The sequence below is a fragment of the Salminus brasiliensis genome, chromosome 17 (assembly GCF_030463535.1).
Source record: "Salminus brasiliensis chromosome 17, fSalBra1.hap2, whole genome shotgun sequence".
Taxonomy (NCBI): Eukaryota; Metazoa; Chordata; class Actinopteri; order Characiformes; family Bryconidae; genus Salminus; species Salminus brasiliensis.
Genome location: NC_132894.1, coordinates 26,680,625 through 26,700,050, shown reverse-complemented (window position 1 = coordinate 26,700,050; position 19,426 = coordinate 26,680,625). Strand labels below are relative to the sequence as shown.

The following is a 19,426-nucleotide window of genomic DNA, read 5'->3' as shown; positions in this document are numbered from 1 at the left end:
GTTACTGTGGTATTTCTGGTGGTTGCTTTCATTATTATTATTATTATTATTGACAATAAATGACAATAAATGTAAATCAGCTGAGAAAAGAAAAGACATTTCAACACTGGGATAAATATAACCCAGATTGGGTTGTTTTTAACCCAGCATTTTGTAGTGTAACAGCAAAGTCATATTTCACTGATGCACAGATGCTGTAGGTTTACTCTGTCCTCTCTGAAAGAAATGACTTAAAACAGATTTCACAGTATAAATTTTTATTGCTACTTTGCTGAAAAGTTAATTAAAAATACAGCTTTTCTGCTCAAAACTAGTCATAGCAGCATCTCAAATGAAATAATGAGCCAACACTCGCCCTCAATATCCAAAGGAATACAGGTCTAGTTGACAAACAGCAAAAGTGCTCGCGTTTAGGCCTTATACCAAAATCAGTAAAACAAATATCCTATAACTAACCGCATTAAATAGGACAAAATTAAAATCTTCAGCAGATTTCTGCATGCTAAAATAAAAACATAAAAATATCATATACATTATGCTTTGGATATTTAAAACAATGCCTTATAAACATAAACATTTGTCATTTTATACAAAGTAATCACATGTTCATATATTTGTATTACATGTAATCATTTATATAGGGCATGCTTTTGACATTAAATACATTAATAATTAATATCCTAACCAAAAAATTTTTAATGGGGGTGATGGTTTGCCATAGAACCTTAAATTCTAGATTCTGTACTGAAGGGCCTATAAATTTGCATGAACCTATGAAGTACAAAAATAAACCTCAGCTTCTTGGCATTGAGAGAAAATATTCAAGCATCTCTAGAAAAAAGAATGTACAGAAATGATAGCGAGATCAAACTTTGGTCACATGTCAAATGAATGGAAACATCTTCCGGACCCCTGTGTGTCCGGAACAAGCCATTTGGAAAAGAGTAAACTCATAAATGAGTAAAAAGAAATATTTTCACATTCAAAGGAATAAATCTCTTCGAAAATAAAACCAAAAACCCAGAATGCACATGATGCATCAGCAACCCCATGGTCTTTGTTCCAACACAGTCCCTTTCAGGCAGTATAGTTACTTACAGGCAGGAAAACAGACAGCGGATTCACATATTTCAAGGTTAAATTAAACACCTTAGAATAAACCTATATAGACAGACACTATTAGTATGGCCCACTTACTTACATCAGCATAAACGGCCTTTGCACGTAAATACTACATGTCTAAGTAGCAGTTGTATTCAGAACACATGGTAGGCATATGCTCCTACACGAGGGCTTTTAAAGGGAATTTCTTCATCATTCATTTTAACTTTGTGCACACAACATATACCAGTGGCCACTCATTCCTCACTAACACTCAAATTTTAACTATTTCCATGATCCCATATATCTCGTCCTTTGATGGTAATACAAATGTGAAATCTGACTGTTCAACCCGGGCTGTATGCAAATTAATATTGGCTAGAATTTAGTCAGAAACGCTCAGAAAATGCTCAAAGCAGACAGACCAAACGGAATTTGGCTAGGGGACGCACACAGCACAAATGATTAGAGGAACTCGAAGCACTTGGAAGTACGACACTGGTCCAGTCTTGGCAAAACAAGGACACAGATTCTGAACATACCAAACCTAGGCAGGCAGTCTTAAAAAGCTAAAGTTCCATAAGCAACTATATGACAAGGCTAGATCACACAGCAATAAGACAACGGCAGCGCACTGTGCGTAACAACGGTCATTTACATTCAAACACACATTACACACACACTGTTGTGCCAATACTCTCCCCACATCATCCTGTATGAATCTTTAGGCCACACAAACTCAGCCACTGAGTTACACATATGTACAGGTGATTCTTCAAGGTTTTGCATATATGTTTAAGAAGGTAAACAGATAACGTCATGCCAACTGTGATGTAATGCTATGAAGATGGAGATGTTTGTACTGTACTGTATTAGTGTGTATCATTTATGACGCACCAAAAAGAAAGTTTTCTTGTGTTAATCGAGTGTGCCTGTAGATGTTGAGCTACTGTGTCTGGGTGAAAGCAGTTGACTTCATCTAACAAGCTTTCTGCATGGGCAAATGCACCACTTACTTACCTCGTTGTCACAATTACAGTAAATCAAAATGCAATGCATCATTAGTATCCCTTCTCATGAGAGCTTTGACCCATTCCTACTTCAGCTGAAAACAAATGCTTTTCTCTCAGTTGTACAACACGCCCAACATGGAACCGCTTTTCATACATATTAGATTATATTTCCATTAAGTTCTTTCTCTTAGAGAATAATATTTGGCCACAAGTAGCCACAGCAATCACAACTCAAGGCCTATGAGTGCATGTGCATTTCAACAAATAGCTAATATACAGTGTAGGCTATCACAAATATATTAATATTTGTACTGGTTCCTTGAACTATATACAAAGTGCTTTTGTAGTACAAGATCTTTCCCAATTCAAATGTGGAACACAAAAAAAAAGATCCATTAATAGCCGTCATATTTTCAAATGCAGGAATTCAGCTTTAACATAATTATATAATACTCCGTGGAACGTTCAGTCTAGGCAGGGAATAATTTCAGTTTGCACACAAAATATTAGATTGTTTCAGAGCAAATGATTTCTGTGTTTGGTCTAAATAGAATGAAACAGCTCTTATAAATATAGAGTAAAGAGACATTAACATACAAATTAGTGTTTACACATGATTACTGCCCATTTGACTACAAGGCTAAGAGATGGAGGTGGGGAAGTGTAAGTTGCAATGAACCTTTTTTAAGGCTATGGCAGAGCTGAAGGGGAAAAAAAAGAAAGAAAAAAAAAATACACTAGTCATGCTGGGTTGCTCAAACCCCCTTTCTAGGTTGCTACATCCCTTTTACAAATGACCCCTTTTGGCACAAAAACAGCAGAATTTGGTCTGCAGCTATACGTGAAAAGTCTTTTAATCCACAAGCAGCCTGCTAAAGCTCCGCAAAGCCACATTAGCGACTTCTGCAAAAGTGACTATCAGTTTCCTGTTGTAAGTAAAGTATTTAGAGATTAGGACACTACTGACCTGTGTAATACAGTAAGTCTTAAAACAAAAGTGTGTTGGCACAGTGTGCAGTCGGCACGACTTGAACAGAAATAATCCTGAAAATGCCAAAAAAACGTCTTGCTAAATGGATGGATTAAAATGCAACGACGAAACATAATACTTAAACAAAGTGCAGATACAGGCAGGGGATTATCTAGTGTTCATGTGGAATGTTTGTGAGCTTCAAATTCCAATCTCACTCCCCTCACCCTTCTGTGTTTAGTATAGTGTTTAGACTGATCCAAGGTCACCACATCCAAAGAGTGACTCATTTGTAAAAGCATCCCTGCTTATTACATTTAAAACTGTTTATATCCCACAAGAATACTTATCAGGATGGATGGTCACTTGGATAACTTTTTGTCAGGGTCATAGTCTTGATACAGAAGTCAAAGAGCCTTCTATGTAGAACATGGAGAAGATGACTTTGCTCCAGTGCAAAAACATCTGATTTAATGAAAAATAGTGGCATGTCCCTTTCAGATCCGAACAGATTCATTCTTTTGTGTGTTTAGCAGTGCAACATATAGTGTTAGGTCACACAAAGGCGAGGCAGAGTAAGTGTGAATTGGATAGTCTGGTGTCTTACTTATCCATATTATGACTGTCTTCATCTAGTTTTAAAGACAATTTCAAAACTGTTCAAAAACTGTTTCCAGTATAAAAATGAAGTGCAATTGATGTGAATTAGATTAAGAAGAACAGTATACTTGGATACTTCCTCAAACCCAAGAGGTACAAAACCAGTATGCAAGAATGCTGTTTATATGGATCACCACCAGATGGCCCCTCAGTCCAGGAGCACACTGGTCTATTCTGGCAAACTCCACCATTGGTCTCTAACTAAAAATCGCTCTGACTCAAGATACCTAAAGCACTAGATATCATCTTGATTTGAAAGATAGTAATTGTATCAGTTCTCTTCCATTTCCTACTCTAGGAAAAAAAAATAGAAAAATTATTAAGGGACAGAAATAAGACTTGGTGTCACGCACACACAGAAGCACACTCTGCACAATATATGACATGGGTATCATATGTATTACTTCATACACTGTTTGGTAAAAAAAAAAAGAATAAATTCAATTTCATCATGTTTCATAAACAATACTAGTTGTTCAGTTTTCCGGTTCAGATATAGGATGAAAAATAACCCAGTCATTTTCAATCAGTATATACAGTATTTTTTTCCCTAAACACTTTAGGGATTGGTGCTCTAAGCCAGTCTCTCATGGCACACTTCAAGTATTCCTAGCAACCCAAGACCATATAGTAAATTCAGTCAAAGTTAATGAGGTCTTTTCTGATCCCCACCAAAATGGGCTCAGCCACTGAGCTATGATGATGCCTCCCCAGTGAACTGGATGTACCGGTGATATGACACATAGAGGTCAAAATTTGTATTTTCCTTTCTGATCTCACTCTTACCAACACTCCACTGTGACCCTTTCACAGTTTAAATATGACGTGGGATGCATTGTTCTCTTCCATTGTGCAGAGGGTTCCAGAGTGACCGAGAGTTATATGTACGCCAAACAGGCAGGGCCTGTAATCTTCCATTACCCTATGGCTTCAATTGGTTGATCGACACTCCAATGAGGAGACCAGACGAAATTGAGAGAGCTTTGTTTTTTCCTCCACAACATGTTTGTTCCACATAAGAAAGGTTTTCCTTTCAAATGATGGAGCTGACAATGATCTATCAGAATGATTTAGTCATCCTGACAGACAACAGTAGTTAAATCAACCACAACAGCCACAAGAGGGCAGAAGAAAGAGTTGGCGTTACTGGGTAACAGTGAAAAAACACCAGACCAGTGAAGAGCCACAACCATCTGCAAAAGGCACTTTTCTTACCTTTTGGTCATGGTTAGCCCCTGTAACCTTTCAGTGAAGAAGAAACTGAAATGATAAAAGCCTGCTTAAGCAAATGTCTTCTGGCATAAAGGGCAATGTAGCAAGTCAGGTTGCAAGGTTGTTTATGAGGTATTCTAGGCTTGCGCTGTGGGGTTTGGTCTGGGACAGCCCATCTTTTCCAAGACCTCATTTCATTGGTCCTGAAATCTGAATGCATTTCCCTGTTCTTCATGTCTGCTCCTCCTCAGATTCACCACAGACCAGTCCTAGTTGGTGGGATGTTACCACAAGCACATGCAGGGCTTTCACACACTATGACAGAGCTGAACAGGAACTGGAATATTCCACAGGCAGGAAGAGGAGTCGTGCCTGCCTGCACGATATGGCACTATTTCAGACAGATGGTCAAATGGTGCTGCACTATTGCGCCCACTACAGGGCAGTGTCATAGACCTCCTGTTGAAAAGTGGTGGGAGGGAGACCAGGCTGAGGGTGGTCCCAGTTTGGATCTCTGTTAATGGGAGGTGTTGAGAGAGCAGGAGGTCCTGGAACCACAGGACTCTGGCCCCTCAGCTGCTCCCGAACATCTTGTTCCAGGCTTGCAGGGACAACTAACTGATCCTCAGGGTCCTGCTGAGCAGGTGCTGCAAAATAACCAGATTTCTTCTTGGGTGCTTCCAGTGCTACCTCAATAATATTGTGACTGTCCTCTGGTGCCACCACAGAGCCATTCGAGAGCTTTTTCCCAAAGAGACTAGAAGTAGAAGGAGATTTTTTCAGGTCAGAAATCTCTCTTCCACATACAGCCAGAAGACAGCCATTAGTAGCAGACACAACCACACTATTCTGCCGACGCACTTTGCTGTTGTTGTAGTCGGAGCCCCGGGGGTCGTGGCGGAGGTCCAGCTCCTTGGGGCTGTCAGGAGGTCCAGAGCGGAGTTGAAAAGCACAGCAGTGGATGTCCACCTCCACCTCCAACTTACTCCCATTGGAAATAACGCCTTCTAATGGAGCTTCATCATCACTATCTAGGCCATTGTCAGACTGATTGCTTGAGAATGTGGCAGATGATGGCTGGCGTTGAAAGAGAGCTGGGTGAGCCCCAGGTCCCAAACTGCCTGGACCCCCAATGTTGCAGAGAGTGGCTGCTGGATGCAGGCTGCAGCGTCGATCTGGCCGTGCATTCGGGCCTGAAGAAGGGTGCTCATCAGATGCTGTGGACCCAGCCTCGCTGCCTACCTCTGAGGCAGACGTCTCACTGTTGAATTCTGAGGCAATGCCGCTGCTTGAGGAAGGTGTGGCAGGGTCAACAGGTGGAACAGATATGGGGACAGAAGTAAGTGCAGGCGTTCCTCTGACCTCGGTAGCGGTAAGCGGAGGCTCACAGGTACAGCTGTCCTCCCCAATGTGCAGAGCCACCACCACTGCCCCAACATTGTCCCGGCACCCATAGCTCTGAGCCAATGTGCAGAGCTTTTTGGCAGCAGCTCTGGGATCTCGGACAGCCAGCACAGTCTTCACTGCCTCATGGTAGGACAGGCGCTGAAAGAGTGCCCTATTCCCCAGGATCAGGAACTCGTCTTGTGCACACAGCGGCTCAGTGCGTACCCAGGGCTTGGGCAAAACCCAAGGTGACAGGTAGGAGCAACCCAGCAGGCGAGAGCAGCATGTAACACCACTCACCTTGTTATCCTACAGCATACAAGGGTCAAAAGACACATACTTAGTTAGAAAATCATTTGCAATTATGATCAGCATATTTTTATTCAATGAAGGTCCTTTAACAAAACTGTTAGTTGTAGTTTAAACCGTTGGGCCATGTGGAGTCCATGAGGGATTTGCAAAATGAACTGACCACTAACCCCTTGTCAGGTGCTGGAAAGCATGTCCTACCTCAGTGATAATAGCCTTGGCTGTTTTGACCCTTTCCATTTCCTCAACACTCTGCTCTAGGCTGAAGACCTTTGACAGAGCCAGCGGCTGGCCATCCCGACACAGCACTGCCTGACAAGTGCCAACATTGGCAACGGTCAGACTGAAGTAGCTGCCTGGCTCTGAGGACTCATGGTGAATATAACAGAGCAGAGCTGATGCCCCCAGCTTCTGTCCAGCCATCCCCAGCTTTCTGTGCATTACATAGGGTAGATAAGAGGCCCAATTAAGAACAATGTATTTCATTAACCACTTTATCTATTGCTTACATGTGTTTAGGCATGACACACCTGTGTGAAGTGAGGAAAGTGTTGCACATATATACACTGTCCACACTGCTGTGCTGGATCTCCTCAGCCAGTACATCACCCATGGTGCACTGGAGAAGACGTGGAACCTCCTCATTGCGATCGCCATCAAAGATTGCGTATGCTGCCTCCATGCTGTCCCCAAAACGGTCCACTGCCAGCACAGAAACACATAACCTACAAGGAGAAAGAGCAGAGCTTTGAGCTATATAAAAGTAACTTCTATCACAAAGTCTCAGTTACACATTTTCTCCCAAACAATATGCACCCACAAATGTAAGCAGAGCAGAAAAAGAGACATCTGACACTAATCACAGAGACCGATCAGAAGTCCTGCCCCTCTGAGGGGGAGCCCAGCACGTGGATGGCTCATGAAAGATTGAATGTGCTTTACACCCACAGGAAGAATTTCAATTTTATATAACACACCTCCACCACAGTGGGGTGATTTTAGGGGAGCATCAATCTTAAATCAGTCAATATTTCTTATTAGCATACATTTTTGGCCTAAGCATCAGGCAACATATTAAATAATCACAAAGACACTTTTGTGGTCAAAATACACTATGAGGACAAACGTTTTGGGACACACCTCTTAATCATTGAATTTAGGGATTTCAATCAGTCTCATTGCCACAGGTGTATAAAATCAAGTACATAGCCATGCAATCTGCCTTTACAAACATTTGTGAAAGACTGGATTGTTCTAAAGAGCACACTGAATTCCAGCATTGTACTGTAATAGAAGGCCATCATGTTTGTGAAATGTCCTCTGCATCTGCATATTCCATGATCTGTAAGAGGTATTAATAAAAAGCATTTAGAAACCACAGCCATGAAGTGGAACAGCAGGTTGAGTTACAGAGCGGTGTGGGCCGGGAGCTTCATGGCATGGTTTTTCATAGCCAAGCATTTACATTTACATTTACGGCATTTAGCAGACGCTCTTATCCAGAGCAACTTACAAGGTTACTTGTATTACAGAGGTGGGCCAATGTAGTGTTAGGAGTCTTGCCCAAGGACTCTTATTGGTGTAGCGCAGCATAGTCACCCAGACCGGGAATCGAACCCTGGTCTCCCACATGCTGTTGTTGTAACGCAATGGCCACACCAAGCAGCTGCCTGCAAGCCGTACATTACCTAGCACAATGCCATACACAATGCCAGTGCCAAGATGGAGTGTTGTAAATGACACAGCCACTGGACTCTGGACACTGGAGCAGTGGAAATGTGTTCTGTGGAGTGACAAATCATGCTTCTCTAACTGGTAGTCTGATGGATGGGTCGGGGTTTGGGAATGTCACGAAAAAAACGCTTCTTGCCTGTCTGAACTGTGCTAACTGAAAGGTTAGGTGGAAGTGGGATAATGCTATGCGATTGTATTTCAGGGGTTGGTCTAAAACCCTTAATTCCAGTAAAGGGAAATCTTAATGCACACCAAGACAATCTGTTTGGGCAAGGTCCTTTTCTGTTCCAGCATGACTGTGCCCCAGTGCACAAAGGAAGATCCAAAAAGGCATGGTTGGGAGAATTTGGTGTGAAAGACATTGACTCTAACCTCAAGATCATCAAACACCTTTTGAATGATCTAATCGGAGACTGCGAGCCAGGCCCTCATGTCCAACATTAGGATATGACCTCATAAATGCTTTTCTGTACGAACGGACAGAACTTCCTACAGACAAACTCTGATACGGTGAGAGATAACAGTTTGCATAAAAGCTTCATGTGTAAGAGAGTTCAGGGCTGCCTACTTGTTCCTTTGGCCACTCATCTCAGCATAGCCATGATCCCACAATGTAGATGTGCCCTGTGAGTCTCCTGCAGTCAAGGATGGCTTCTGATCCAATTTCAGAGTTGTTATGTGACTGAGAGAGAAAGAGAGAATGATATAGGGACAGAGGATGAGATTTAAACATAATCCTGTTTAGTCTTTAAAGCTACAGACAATTTAGATTTAAAAAGAAACTGATTAGTGTGTAGCTCTACTTAATATGATTTTGATGAATTAACCTCATATACAATTACCCAGGGGAGAAACTAAACTGACCTCTTTATCTACATGAGTCATAAAAACTACTTTGTTTCCAAGTGGCCGTGTTTGGTCTGTTTTGATCAGATTGGTCTGACCCTCCTCAAAAGAACCACTGTATCTTTCCCTGCTTTCAAGTGCCAATACCATTCATTTATAATTTGTACTGTGTCATTTCATTGCTTGAAAACAATACATGTGAAATGTCAATGCACCCAACTTTATACTTTGATGTGGTAACTTCTGTTTGGAAACTTGTTTTTCCTGATAGGAGACCACTTGAAAGCAGTTTATCAAACAAATGTGCATCAAAAGCATTAGAAGGGAGACGGATAGATGATTAGTTTATAGCCATGGGGAGCCTAGGGGCATACCTGAACAGGTTTAGAGTTTTGTGTTCCAGCATAAGACTGCTGTTGCCTGTCAGGTCCAGCTCTTGTAGTGTGGCAGGCAGAGAGTCTGGCAGCAGGATCTCGGTAAGTTCATTGCAGCTCACATCAACCAGCTAGAAATGGAGTAAACAAACAGACAAAACTGTTTACTGATATTAATGCAAAGTACATATAAACACGTATTGTTGTATTTGTGTTCATGCCAATTCTTTTCAACCACTTTTAATGTTAAGTTTATTACTCACATGTAAAAAACACATATTGAAAATTACACGCAGACACAAGTATTGATAAGCATCTAACAAAATCTGTCTAGTCTTGCCTGTTATATCTTTGAATCACACAAACTGACCTTGATCTCAGGTAGGTTAAGAACCTCAGGGAAGACACTAATGTGATTGGAGTGTGCGATGAGGGTATGCAGCCTCTTACAGCTGGACACAGTGGAGGGGACAGTCTTCAGCTTGTTACCACTCAGATTCAGCTCTTCCAGCAACTCCAGCTTACTCAGCTTACTGAGAACATAATCACAGTGCCAAAGATAAGGCTAAGTAAAAGACTGCCTTTTGAAAACTCAACACTATTCTTTATGTCAAACATTTTTGTCAGGAAAAAGGACATGAAGTTTATCTAAGCAAAAACACAATCTTTCATTTGAAATGACAATGTACAGAAAACTTTAAGAGTCCCTGATATACCTTGCAGGAAACGACAGCAGCTGATTATAGGCCATGTGCAAGACTCGCAGGTTCTGATGTCCCACCAGCAGGGCAGCGCAGTTCTCATTCAGATTGTTCCCTGTAAGGTACAGCTCTTGGAGAGTGCTAAGGCTCTCCTCTGACTGGCTGCTTGGGGGGATTGTCTCCAGTGCATTGGCAGACACATTCAGGTATTTTAAACTAGGAGTGAAAAAGACAAAGAAACACCCAGAAATATTAGGAATATATTTTATAATATGGACTATTTTTCTACCACTAAAGTTCTACATAATAAGGGTTAGGATTTATGATGTCTTTATGATGTCTTCTCATCAAGCATCCTAGGATGAAGCAGATGGAAAAATCAATAGTCTTGAATCACTTAATGGAGGCTATCTGAAAACACTTAGAGAGAGAAATATCCTGGCTCAAGCAATGAGATGCTTTGAAACACCCAGCGATCTAAAAGACTCAGGCATCAGTTTTGGTTCCTTCAAGGCTGACCAGTAATTCAGCCCACAAGAAAATGGAAGAGTTGCTTCTTCAGCTCATATTACACCACCACACCCTGGGTTTACTTCCTTCTATTCAGACACAGGGCATCTATATCTAGTGATTTGAAAGTACATTACACTGTTATTCCAAATATACTAGCTTTATCTACAGATAAGATGGAGGCCTAGTGCCGTCTTCTGGGCTGCTGCCCATGCATTTATGTGTTCTGTTGGTGCTGCAAAAGGGCAGTGGAGCACACTGCAGAGCCACAGGGCCACAGGGTAGAGAGATAGACACAGCTGCCGTTCTTTCAGCATCTGTCACAGTCATTGTGAGAGGGGGAGGGAGAGAGAGGTAAAGGAGCAAGGGATGGAGAAAGGAAGGAATGAGGGGAAAAAAGAGGGTTCAAGGGAGATAGGGATAAAGAGAAAGAGGGAGGAAAGAAAAGAGGGTGAAAAGTGGAAGGGAGATAGCAAAGGAGTGAAAGAAAGGAAGCAAGGGAGAACAAGAGGGATCGAAGGAAAGTGGGAGAGGGAGAGAGAAGAGAGAGAAAAATAAAAACAGGCCAATGGGCAGAGAGTCTGAACAAGAGGGAGAGTAGATAGGATGGGTGTACAGGACAGAAGGGAATGACCTACTTTAAGGCCTTGTAGAAGAAGCTCTCCGGGAGCTCGCCAAGCTTGTTGTGCTGCAGGTCGAGGACTTCCAGTGGGATGTGGTCAAGTAGGTCAGGCAGTCTCTGCAGTGCATTACTGCCAGCCAGTAGCTTCCGCAGACTCAGACCACTAAGCAGCCTAGAGAGAGAGAGAAAACAAGAGAAATGTCCTGACTGACAGAAAAATACGATTGATAGAGTAGTGCATTTAATTACTTCTAAAACCTAGGCACCAAAACTAAAAGTAACCAATTCATTCATTTTTTTTTTCTTTCAAACTGCCCAAAATGCCAACACAGCACAGTCCTAAACAGGGCAGCAGCATCCAGCTGTACATTATCTCATTCTGAATCAAACTCATTCACATGCAAATGGATGTGCTGTCAGTGAGGAATTAGATGAAAACGGCAGTACATTCATCCTTGTGACCCTTCCACCTTAGTACTGTTACAGGCGGTTACTGTTACAGCTGCCTAAACATTTGACCGATGGCAGGCAGTGCCCAGGTTTTCTGGCCAGACTCTTATTCTAACCAATGTAAGTCATAATTATATGATACACTGTCAAATAAATGACTATAAAATGCAGACACTAAAATACAGATAAAGAAGGAAAGAGCAAGACAGACAGCTCAGGACTACAAAAAAAAAAAAAAAAAAAATATATATATATATATATATATATATATATATATATATATATATATATATATATATATATATACACACTCCCTGACCTTGCAGGTAGCTCTAGAAGCAGATTATGAGAGACGTCCAGCACCTCAATCTTCCTGCTGTCACACACCCAGTCAGGTAGGTATTCTAGAAGATTCCTATCAAATCAAATCATCAAGTCGTTATGTCCACAAGTGCAGGTTGGAGGACTTGTCTGCTGCATATTGAGCACCTGTCAAAAATGCCAAACACAGATCAGAACATGCCATTACCAGGAGCTGGGCTTTAACTTACCATGACAAGTCCATGTGTGTCATCTGGTTGGGAACTGGATAGATGTTCACTGTAGTCAGACCTAGGAAGATACTGCACCTCAGCACATCTTTTTAAGTAGCGTAACAGCGTAAACTTGAGCGTAAACTTGAGATCATGGCAGGGCTTTACTTACGGTTGTTGTTGGCATGGAGAGAGCGCAGAGTAAAGCCACTGAGTGTGAGTGCCCCTAGCTGGTTGCGCTGGCACTGCAGTGTCTCCAGGTTGCAAGCAGCACTCAGGTCCAGTGAGGTCAGACGGTTGTCCCTCAGGTCAAGTTGGGTTAGGTGCTTGATAGGTTCCAGAGTCTCACTCTTCACAATGTGAAGTCCATTCAACCTGGAACACAAAAAAGGCACCAAGAGATTGAGGGCTGTATATTTGAGGCTAGATGTGGGGGGCTGGGTGATTGCTACTAAATGGACGTTATATGCAAGTGAGGTTATGCAAGGCAAACTCTTCAATAACAATCTGCTGATTGCCCAGAGAAAAATGTCCTTGATAACCATAGTTGAGACAGAAAATACTTATGATTACTAATAACTCTTTTATTATGCTGCTCAATATGATTAAATATGATCCTGCATTGTCCTAGCCACAGCCACCCTTGCATGATGCAGGGATAAGGGTGTAATATGATGGCATCTGTCTTAAACTGAATTGAATGCATTCCCTGTTTAGATTTGCAGCTCTCGTTGTGGCTATACAATCCTATTTTGGAAGTCTTGTAGACGTTTATGTACGTAAAGGTATTGCTAGCCTGTGGAGGAGTTCATTGCTCCCCCTGCCATTTGCGTTCTCCATGCTCAAAGTCTTGAATTCAGCCATTCGCCATGCATCTAATGTGACCGAGCCATCAGAGTCGTATCTGACTGCATTACTTATTTTTGGAACGTTCTTGTTTAGGAAGTGGTACTGCCATGTAATGCTCAGGATTCTTGTGAGGCAGCAAAGGCAGAATAAGACTCTTGTTGTCAGATGAGTCATGATTGTTTTTAGCTCTGTCAAGCTGAGGGAAAGGTTGGTGGTAATGGTGGAACAAAGGTAGTTGATCTTACACACATCATGGGTGTAGTCACCTGTGCCTCTACGTTCCAGTGTTCCACTAAATAATCCTGTTCAAAGACCCTCTTCCAGTCTCTATCACTAATTTGCTTGTTTTGCACTGTGCAGCAGCTCACGCATTTTTCATTGTCCCATGTTGTCCTCACTTTAAATCGTGGAAATCTCCTGGTGGCTGCAAATATTTACTTATGTTGGGCTTAAACCAATCTCTTCTGCCATGAAGCGCCCTTGCATCTGCCAGAATGAGCCATCGTGTTAAGCTATTGTACCTAGCACAGTCACTTAATTATATAAAATAAATAATATGACTGGCTGAGAAGATATTTATCACCACATTTTATATAGCCTACTGCATCTCCTTTTTTTAGATAGCACACATGATTGAACAAGTGCATGTACTTTTTTGATAAACCTTCACGTCCTTGTGCCACGTAACACAAAACAGAAGAAGAGAATCAAATTGGATCACACCAACAGAAAAATACACAATAGAAGACCAAAAAACAAAACAGATGACTCGGGCAAAGTGTGGAATCCTCAAACTGACAGACAAAAGTCTTTGATTCTACTGCAAATAAAATGTTCCCCTGGAGTGGTTTCAATGTCCTTTGAAGACCATGTTGAGAAAAACACGGGTAAAGGAGTGTGCAATGGAAGTTCCATTCTGTTCTGAGAGAGGATGGCATGCACTTAGTTCTCTTTCTACCAATTGATAAGGAGGAGTATTAAACTTTCTGTTGCTTTTAGCTTTGTGTGCCCTCTCATTCCCTATTGAATATCGGTGCTGATGTAGAATATACAGAGTTTTTAAGAATAGTAAAGTCAGGGGATGAATTCTAGATTTAGATGTCTACTCTTTGATACTTCATGAAGGTAGAAATTCTACCCCACCCTCGTTCTCCTTTGCTGTCTTTTGAGAGTGCACTCTTTTTCTGTGTTCCTGCAGCAGTACCAATCTTCTTTATGAGTCTGGCTGGGGCTCTGATCCACCACAGGTGCAGCAAGGTCCCCGTAAATCCACAATCCCACACAGAGAATAACTCTTCTCTCCGGATGAGGAGCTAAGGCCGAATAGAACAATGAAACCACACGACCATGATATACAATGAAAAATGTCTGTAACGGAAAGCTCCAAGGGGATCAAACACTGTTAATAAAGAAAATACAAGACAAGTCAGATGAGATGAGTGGACCGTTTTATTTAAAAATGGCCAGTCAGAAATGAATAGGCAAGGGCACTTTGTAGAACAAACTCAATCTAGAAAGTCTCTCTGCCTGTGATAGACCAATGGGTGATCTTGTTACGATACCATTGTATATTGATCCTACATTATGCATGGAGAGACTGACAAGCGTATTAACTCAGAGACAGGTAAGAGAGACATTGAGAACTGGAATGGAGTCAGAGGTAGCAAATGACAGATAAAGATTGCAGCAAGAAATAACAAAAGACAATAGCTTCTGATGGCTCACCGTAAATCGATGCTCTTGATGTGTTTTATTCGCAGCAGGCTGCTAAGCTCCAGAGTGTCCACTCGGTTCCCAGCCATGGCCAGTTTGTCCACGGCACCAAGCTTCTCTAGCACAGCAGGGACGTTGGGGAAGTTGTTAAAGGAGAGCCCCAGGCTACTGAGCTGTGACAGGCCGCCCAGCTCCTCTGGCAGGGAGCTCAAGTGATTCCCATCCAGACAGAGTGTCTGCAGGCTGGACAACAAACAGACATGTCAAACTCACTTTATTCTGGGTCATATTAATCTCCTCTAGTCAGACAGACTCTGCGACCCCTCTATAAGAAACATGGAAGACCGCGCTGGTTGTATGTGAAATTCACTCATGCTCTTTGTGTTAAGTACCCTCTTGTTTGAGCCAAGCTGAGAGCATTAAAACTGGTCTGATTTCTAAGCCTGATTTAATCTGGTTGCATAACAAGCACAGCTGAGCTTAATACATTTCACTGGCTCAATTAGAAAAAAAAAATTCTTGTTTGACAGGGGATTGGCTCATGTGAGGAGCACACGAGCTCTAGAAAAAAAGAAAAAAAAAAAAGAAAAAAAATTCTCATGGCAGGATTGACATGCAGTACCTAACGTCCTGCATATGATTATTCAAATTTTAAAGTATATTTAAAATCCACTCATAACCACTCATTAAATGCCAATATTCCACATGACCTGCAAGCCAAACATATTCAAAGACATATTGTTTTTATGAAAAGGGGTGTGACCTGTATAGTGATCATTGGCTGTACATATAGTTTTAAATCATTTGACATGTGATGGGCTCTTATTCTAAAAGGACTTGTAACTCAATATACTGCATGAATAGGGGGCTGTGTCAATGTGGAAGGGACGGACTTGTGTTCTGACCTCTGGAGGTTGCCAATGCAAGATGGAATGGAGTCGAGTCCATTGCAGGAAAGAGTGAGTTCAGACAAGGTCTGGATCTCGCACACAGCTTCGGGGAACACACCAGCCGATTGTGAGACAAATTCAGGCTCTTCAGCTGGACAAACCTGCAAGCATACACACAGCCCTCCTCCATGTGTAAAGCTGGCATAGCAGTGATAAGATACACAATCATTAACCCATACTGTTGGTGACATTCAGTGGTGTAGAAATACTGTCATTACAATAAAACTGTTCCACTGTTCCTTTCTCATGAAAATATACAGTGCTGGCTTTATTATACTCGTTTTAATGGCATGAGCTGGCAATTTTCATTTGCATTGCCTGCCTGACCTGACCTGAAATGTCAGTTGGCTTTTGTGCCCTGGATATAAGAGTGGCACTCACGCATGGGCCCATTTATGGATGGATGGTTGATCATCACATATTTCTCTACCCCAAAGACCGTCCAAGTGTGTCACCTTCTAGGTGCACTAAAAATTCTGTAAAACATGGCTGTTCCTAATGTTTTTTTTTTTTTCAACAGTACGACCACCCAAAGACAATATAACAATAATAATATAGAATAAATACTGTAGTTTACATTGCTTAATATAATTTTGTGTCTCTTCTGTGTTTATTTGAATTTATAAAAACAATAAAAGTTATTAAATATCTGGTGTTTATCAGCAAGAATGTGTGATATTAGATATATTGTTGGCATAGTCTTAATATACATATAGACACACACTTTCACACTGTGTAGCTCTGAGTGAAAAAGGGTGGAGGTTATGACTCTTCAACTCTGAGAATCTGCAACTATTTCATGGTCATAGATGACCGCCTGAGTCACAACATGTGCTAAAGCTAGCTGCTTGAGAAGGCGTTTCTGCCTAACCTCACAAACACATACACAGATGACCACTGTGCCCTGTGACTCCTGTCACACACAGTTGCTAAATATACCATACAGCTGAGATGAGCAAAGAGAAAGGAGGGGGAGAGAGAGAGAGAGAGAGAGAGAGAGAGTAGAGAGAGAGAGAGAGAGAGAGAGAGAGAGAGAGAGAGAGAGAGAGAGAGAGAGAGAGAGATGAGAGAGAGAGAGAGAAGAGAGAGAGAGAGAGAGAGAGAGAGAGAGAGAGAGAGAGAGAGCAACCATGTGTGAAAGCTGCCACAAGCAGAACAGCTCTTAAGCACACAGACACACGCATTAACACAGTCTGTTTTCCCAAGTCCTGTTTAGAGAGAAATTTGTAATTAACCACTAATACCACCATATTCTACACAGATTACCATTCTATTAGATTCCCATTGCACAGAGCAGACAGTCAGTGAGCCAAGTGCCTCTTGTCAGGCGTCAAGCATGAACTGACCATTTTATTTCCTCTGCACCCCAGAACAGTAAAGTCACCATCACCGCCATAACACTAGCATCCAAAAAGGAACAGGCATTACATAAGTACATCCATGTAAGGCTTTACAGCTTATCAAGCCATTATGTAAAAGGTCATTTGAGCAACAGTGTAGTTGTTATCTTATCAACACCAACACTATGCCGCTACAATAACAGTCACGAGCAGGGCCATGTTTTAACAGTCCTCAGTCAAGTTAATCAAGAACACAGTTTATGACTTGTTTATGCTCTTCAGTCTCGACCAGGTTTGGATTACACACGTGTGGGGCCATGTTTAGAGGCAGAATGTGGGGAAGAACACAGGTCTGTATTTCCTTACCTGTTAAAGTTACAGAGTCCTCCAGGGACCCTCCAAACTCATGAAATTGTGGCGTAGGGTTGAGATGTGTAACATCTTGGCTGTAGAAAAGGTACTCGGACACCTCCTCTAAACTGTAGCAGGACAGGTCCACCAGCGTGATGGTTTGAGAAACAACCTACACATTCACACAGACACACACACACACAGTTGGATTTGTAGACTGTAGGAACAAATAACATTACCATTCTAAAGTTAACAAACATAAGATACGTGTAGGTATGATTTGAGCACACTTAAAATAGCTACAGGACATTTTACTATATGAAGCCCATAATTTGTTCATTTGTTCATTTGTGTAAAATAATGTCACTCAGGTGTACACAAGCAGTGAGGTACTAGAGTGAGTACTATTGTTAACAGCTCTAAAAGTACAAATAGCATATCATCTTAGCCACATACAAATCGAATACACATTTTCTTGTACTATGGACATTATCACAACCAGTTATATGCATCATATAAGATAGACTATATGGACAAATATGTAGACACCCTGTGCCACACCCATTGATAATAATGGGTTGATAATAAAAAATAAGGATCTTCATAGATAAACAATGGCAGTGGAATAGGTCTTATTCCTGAGCTCAGTGACTTTTAATGTGGCATAGGGATGACACCAGTTTTAGTCGATTTGTGAAATTTCTTTCAAACAAGTGCTTTAATTGTAAAATGGAAGTGTGTAAGAGCAGCAACAGCTCAGCCCACAAAGTGGTAGATCACACAAAACACACAGAACTGGGGTTTGCCTCTGAGTGCTGAAGTGTGTAGCCCATATAATAATAATAATCATCTACCCTCATTGTTTTATGACTCCACATTAATTGCCCGTGGTCCTTATAGTGCTGTATAGTGGTCTTATACTAGGCCATATAATGCATCAGATCATACGGTTTTAATGACCGAAAGAGAGTGTGCAAAAGAGAGAGAGAGAGAGAGAGAGATAGAGAGAGAGAAAAGAGGAGAAAGAGAGAGAGGTAGTGGCCCCCCTGAAGACTATTGATGCTATCTGGCAGCCAGGCAGTCTCGCCTCTCTGCTGCACTGACTGAAAGAGTGCCTTTATAAACCAGCCTCTGCTTCCCCCACAAAAGACTGCACACCAATGCACATTACTCACTAAGCCTACCATGCGCAGCTTACACACACACACACGCAAACAAATGAGCACTCACAGACAGCATACATGCACGCATGAGCAAACACACATGCTTATACACACTCACTAACTGAATTTGGACTTGCCAGAGGAGATCTCAAACATGCACTGAAACTAGAAGCCCTTAATCTCTCTCTCTCTCTCTCTCTCTCTCCTCTCTCTCTCCTCTCTCTCCTCTCTCTCCCTCTCTTCTCTCTCTCTCTCTCTCTCTCCTCCTCTCTCTGCTCTCTCTCTCTCTCTCTCCCTCTCTCTCTCTCTCTCATCCTCTCTCTCTCTCTCTCTCCTCTCTCTCTCTCTCTCTCTCCCTCTCCCTCTCTCTCTCCTCTCTCCCTCTCCGTCTCCCTCTCTCCCTCTCCGTCCTCTTCTCTCTCCCTCTCCGTCTCCTCTCTCCCTCTCTCCCTCTCCCTCTCTCCTCTCCCTCTCCTCATCTCTCTCTCTCCCTCTCTCCTCTCTCCCCTCTCTCTCCCTCTCTCTCTCCTCCCCTCTCTCTCCCTCTCTCTCCCTCTCTCTCCCTCTCTCTCCCTCTCTCTCGTCATCACAGTAATCAACTCTTCACCTCACACAGGACTAATTGGATTTTCATTCTTA

General features: G+C 42.0%; 1 protein-coding gene across 1 annotated transcript in view; it reads right to left on the bottom strand.

Annotated features, from left to right (window-relative positions):
• Positions 1-240: 240 nt before the first annotated feature.
• phlpp2 (PH domain and leucine rich repeat protein phosphatase 2) overlaps positions 241-19,426 on the bottom strand; it is a 35,713-nt gene continuing 16,527 nt past the window's right edge. The window contains 14 exon segments of the mRNA XM_072660200.1: positions 241-6,651; positions 6,853-7,084; positions 7,182-7,376; positions 8,954-9,067; positions 9,606-9,736; positions 9,976-10,138; positions 10,322-10,522; positions 11,455-11,610; positions 12,208-12,303; positions 12,440-12,500; positions 12,594-12,796; positions 14,996-15,226; positions 15,889-15,994; positions 15,997-16,034. Of these exon segments, the coding sequence (XP_072516301.1) occupies positions 5,392-6,651; positions 6,853-7,084; positions 7,182-7,376; positions 8,954-9,067; positions 9,606-9,736; positions 9,976-10,138; positions 10,322-10,522; positions 11,455-11,610; positions 12,208-12,303; positions 12,440-12,500; positions 12,594-12,796; positions 14,996-15,226; positions 15,889-15,994; positions 15,997-16,034 (3,187 nt within the window). The 3' untranslated portion in view covers positions 241-5,391.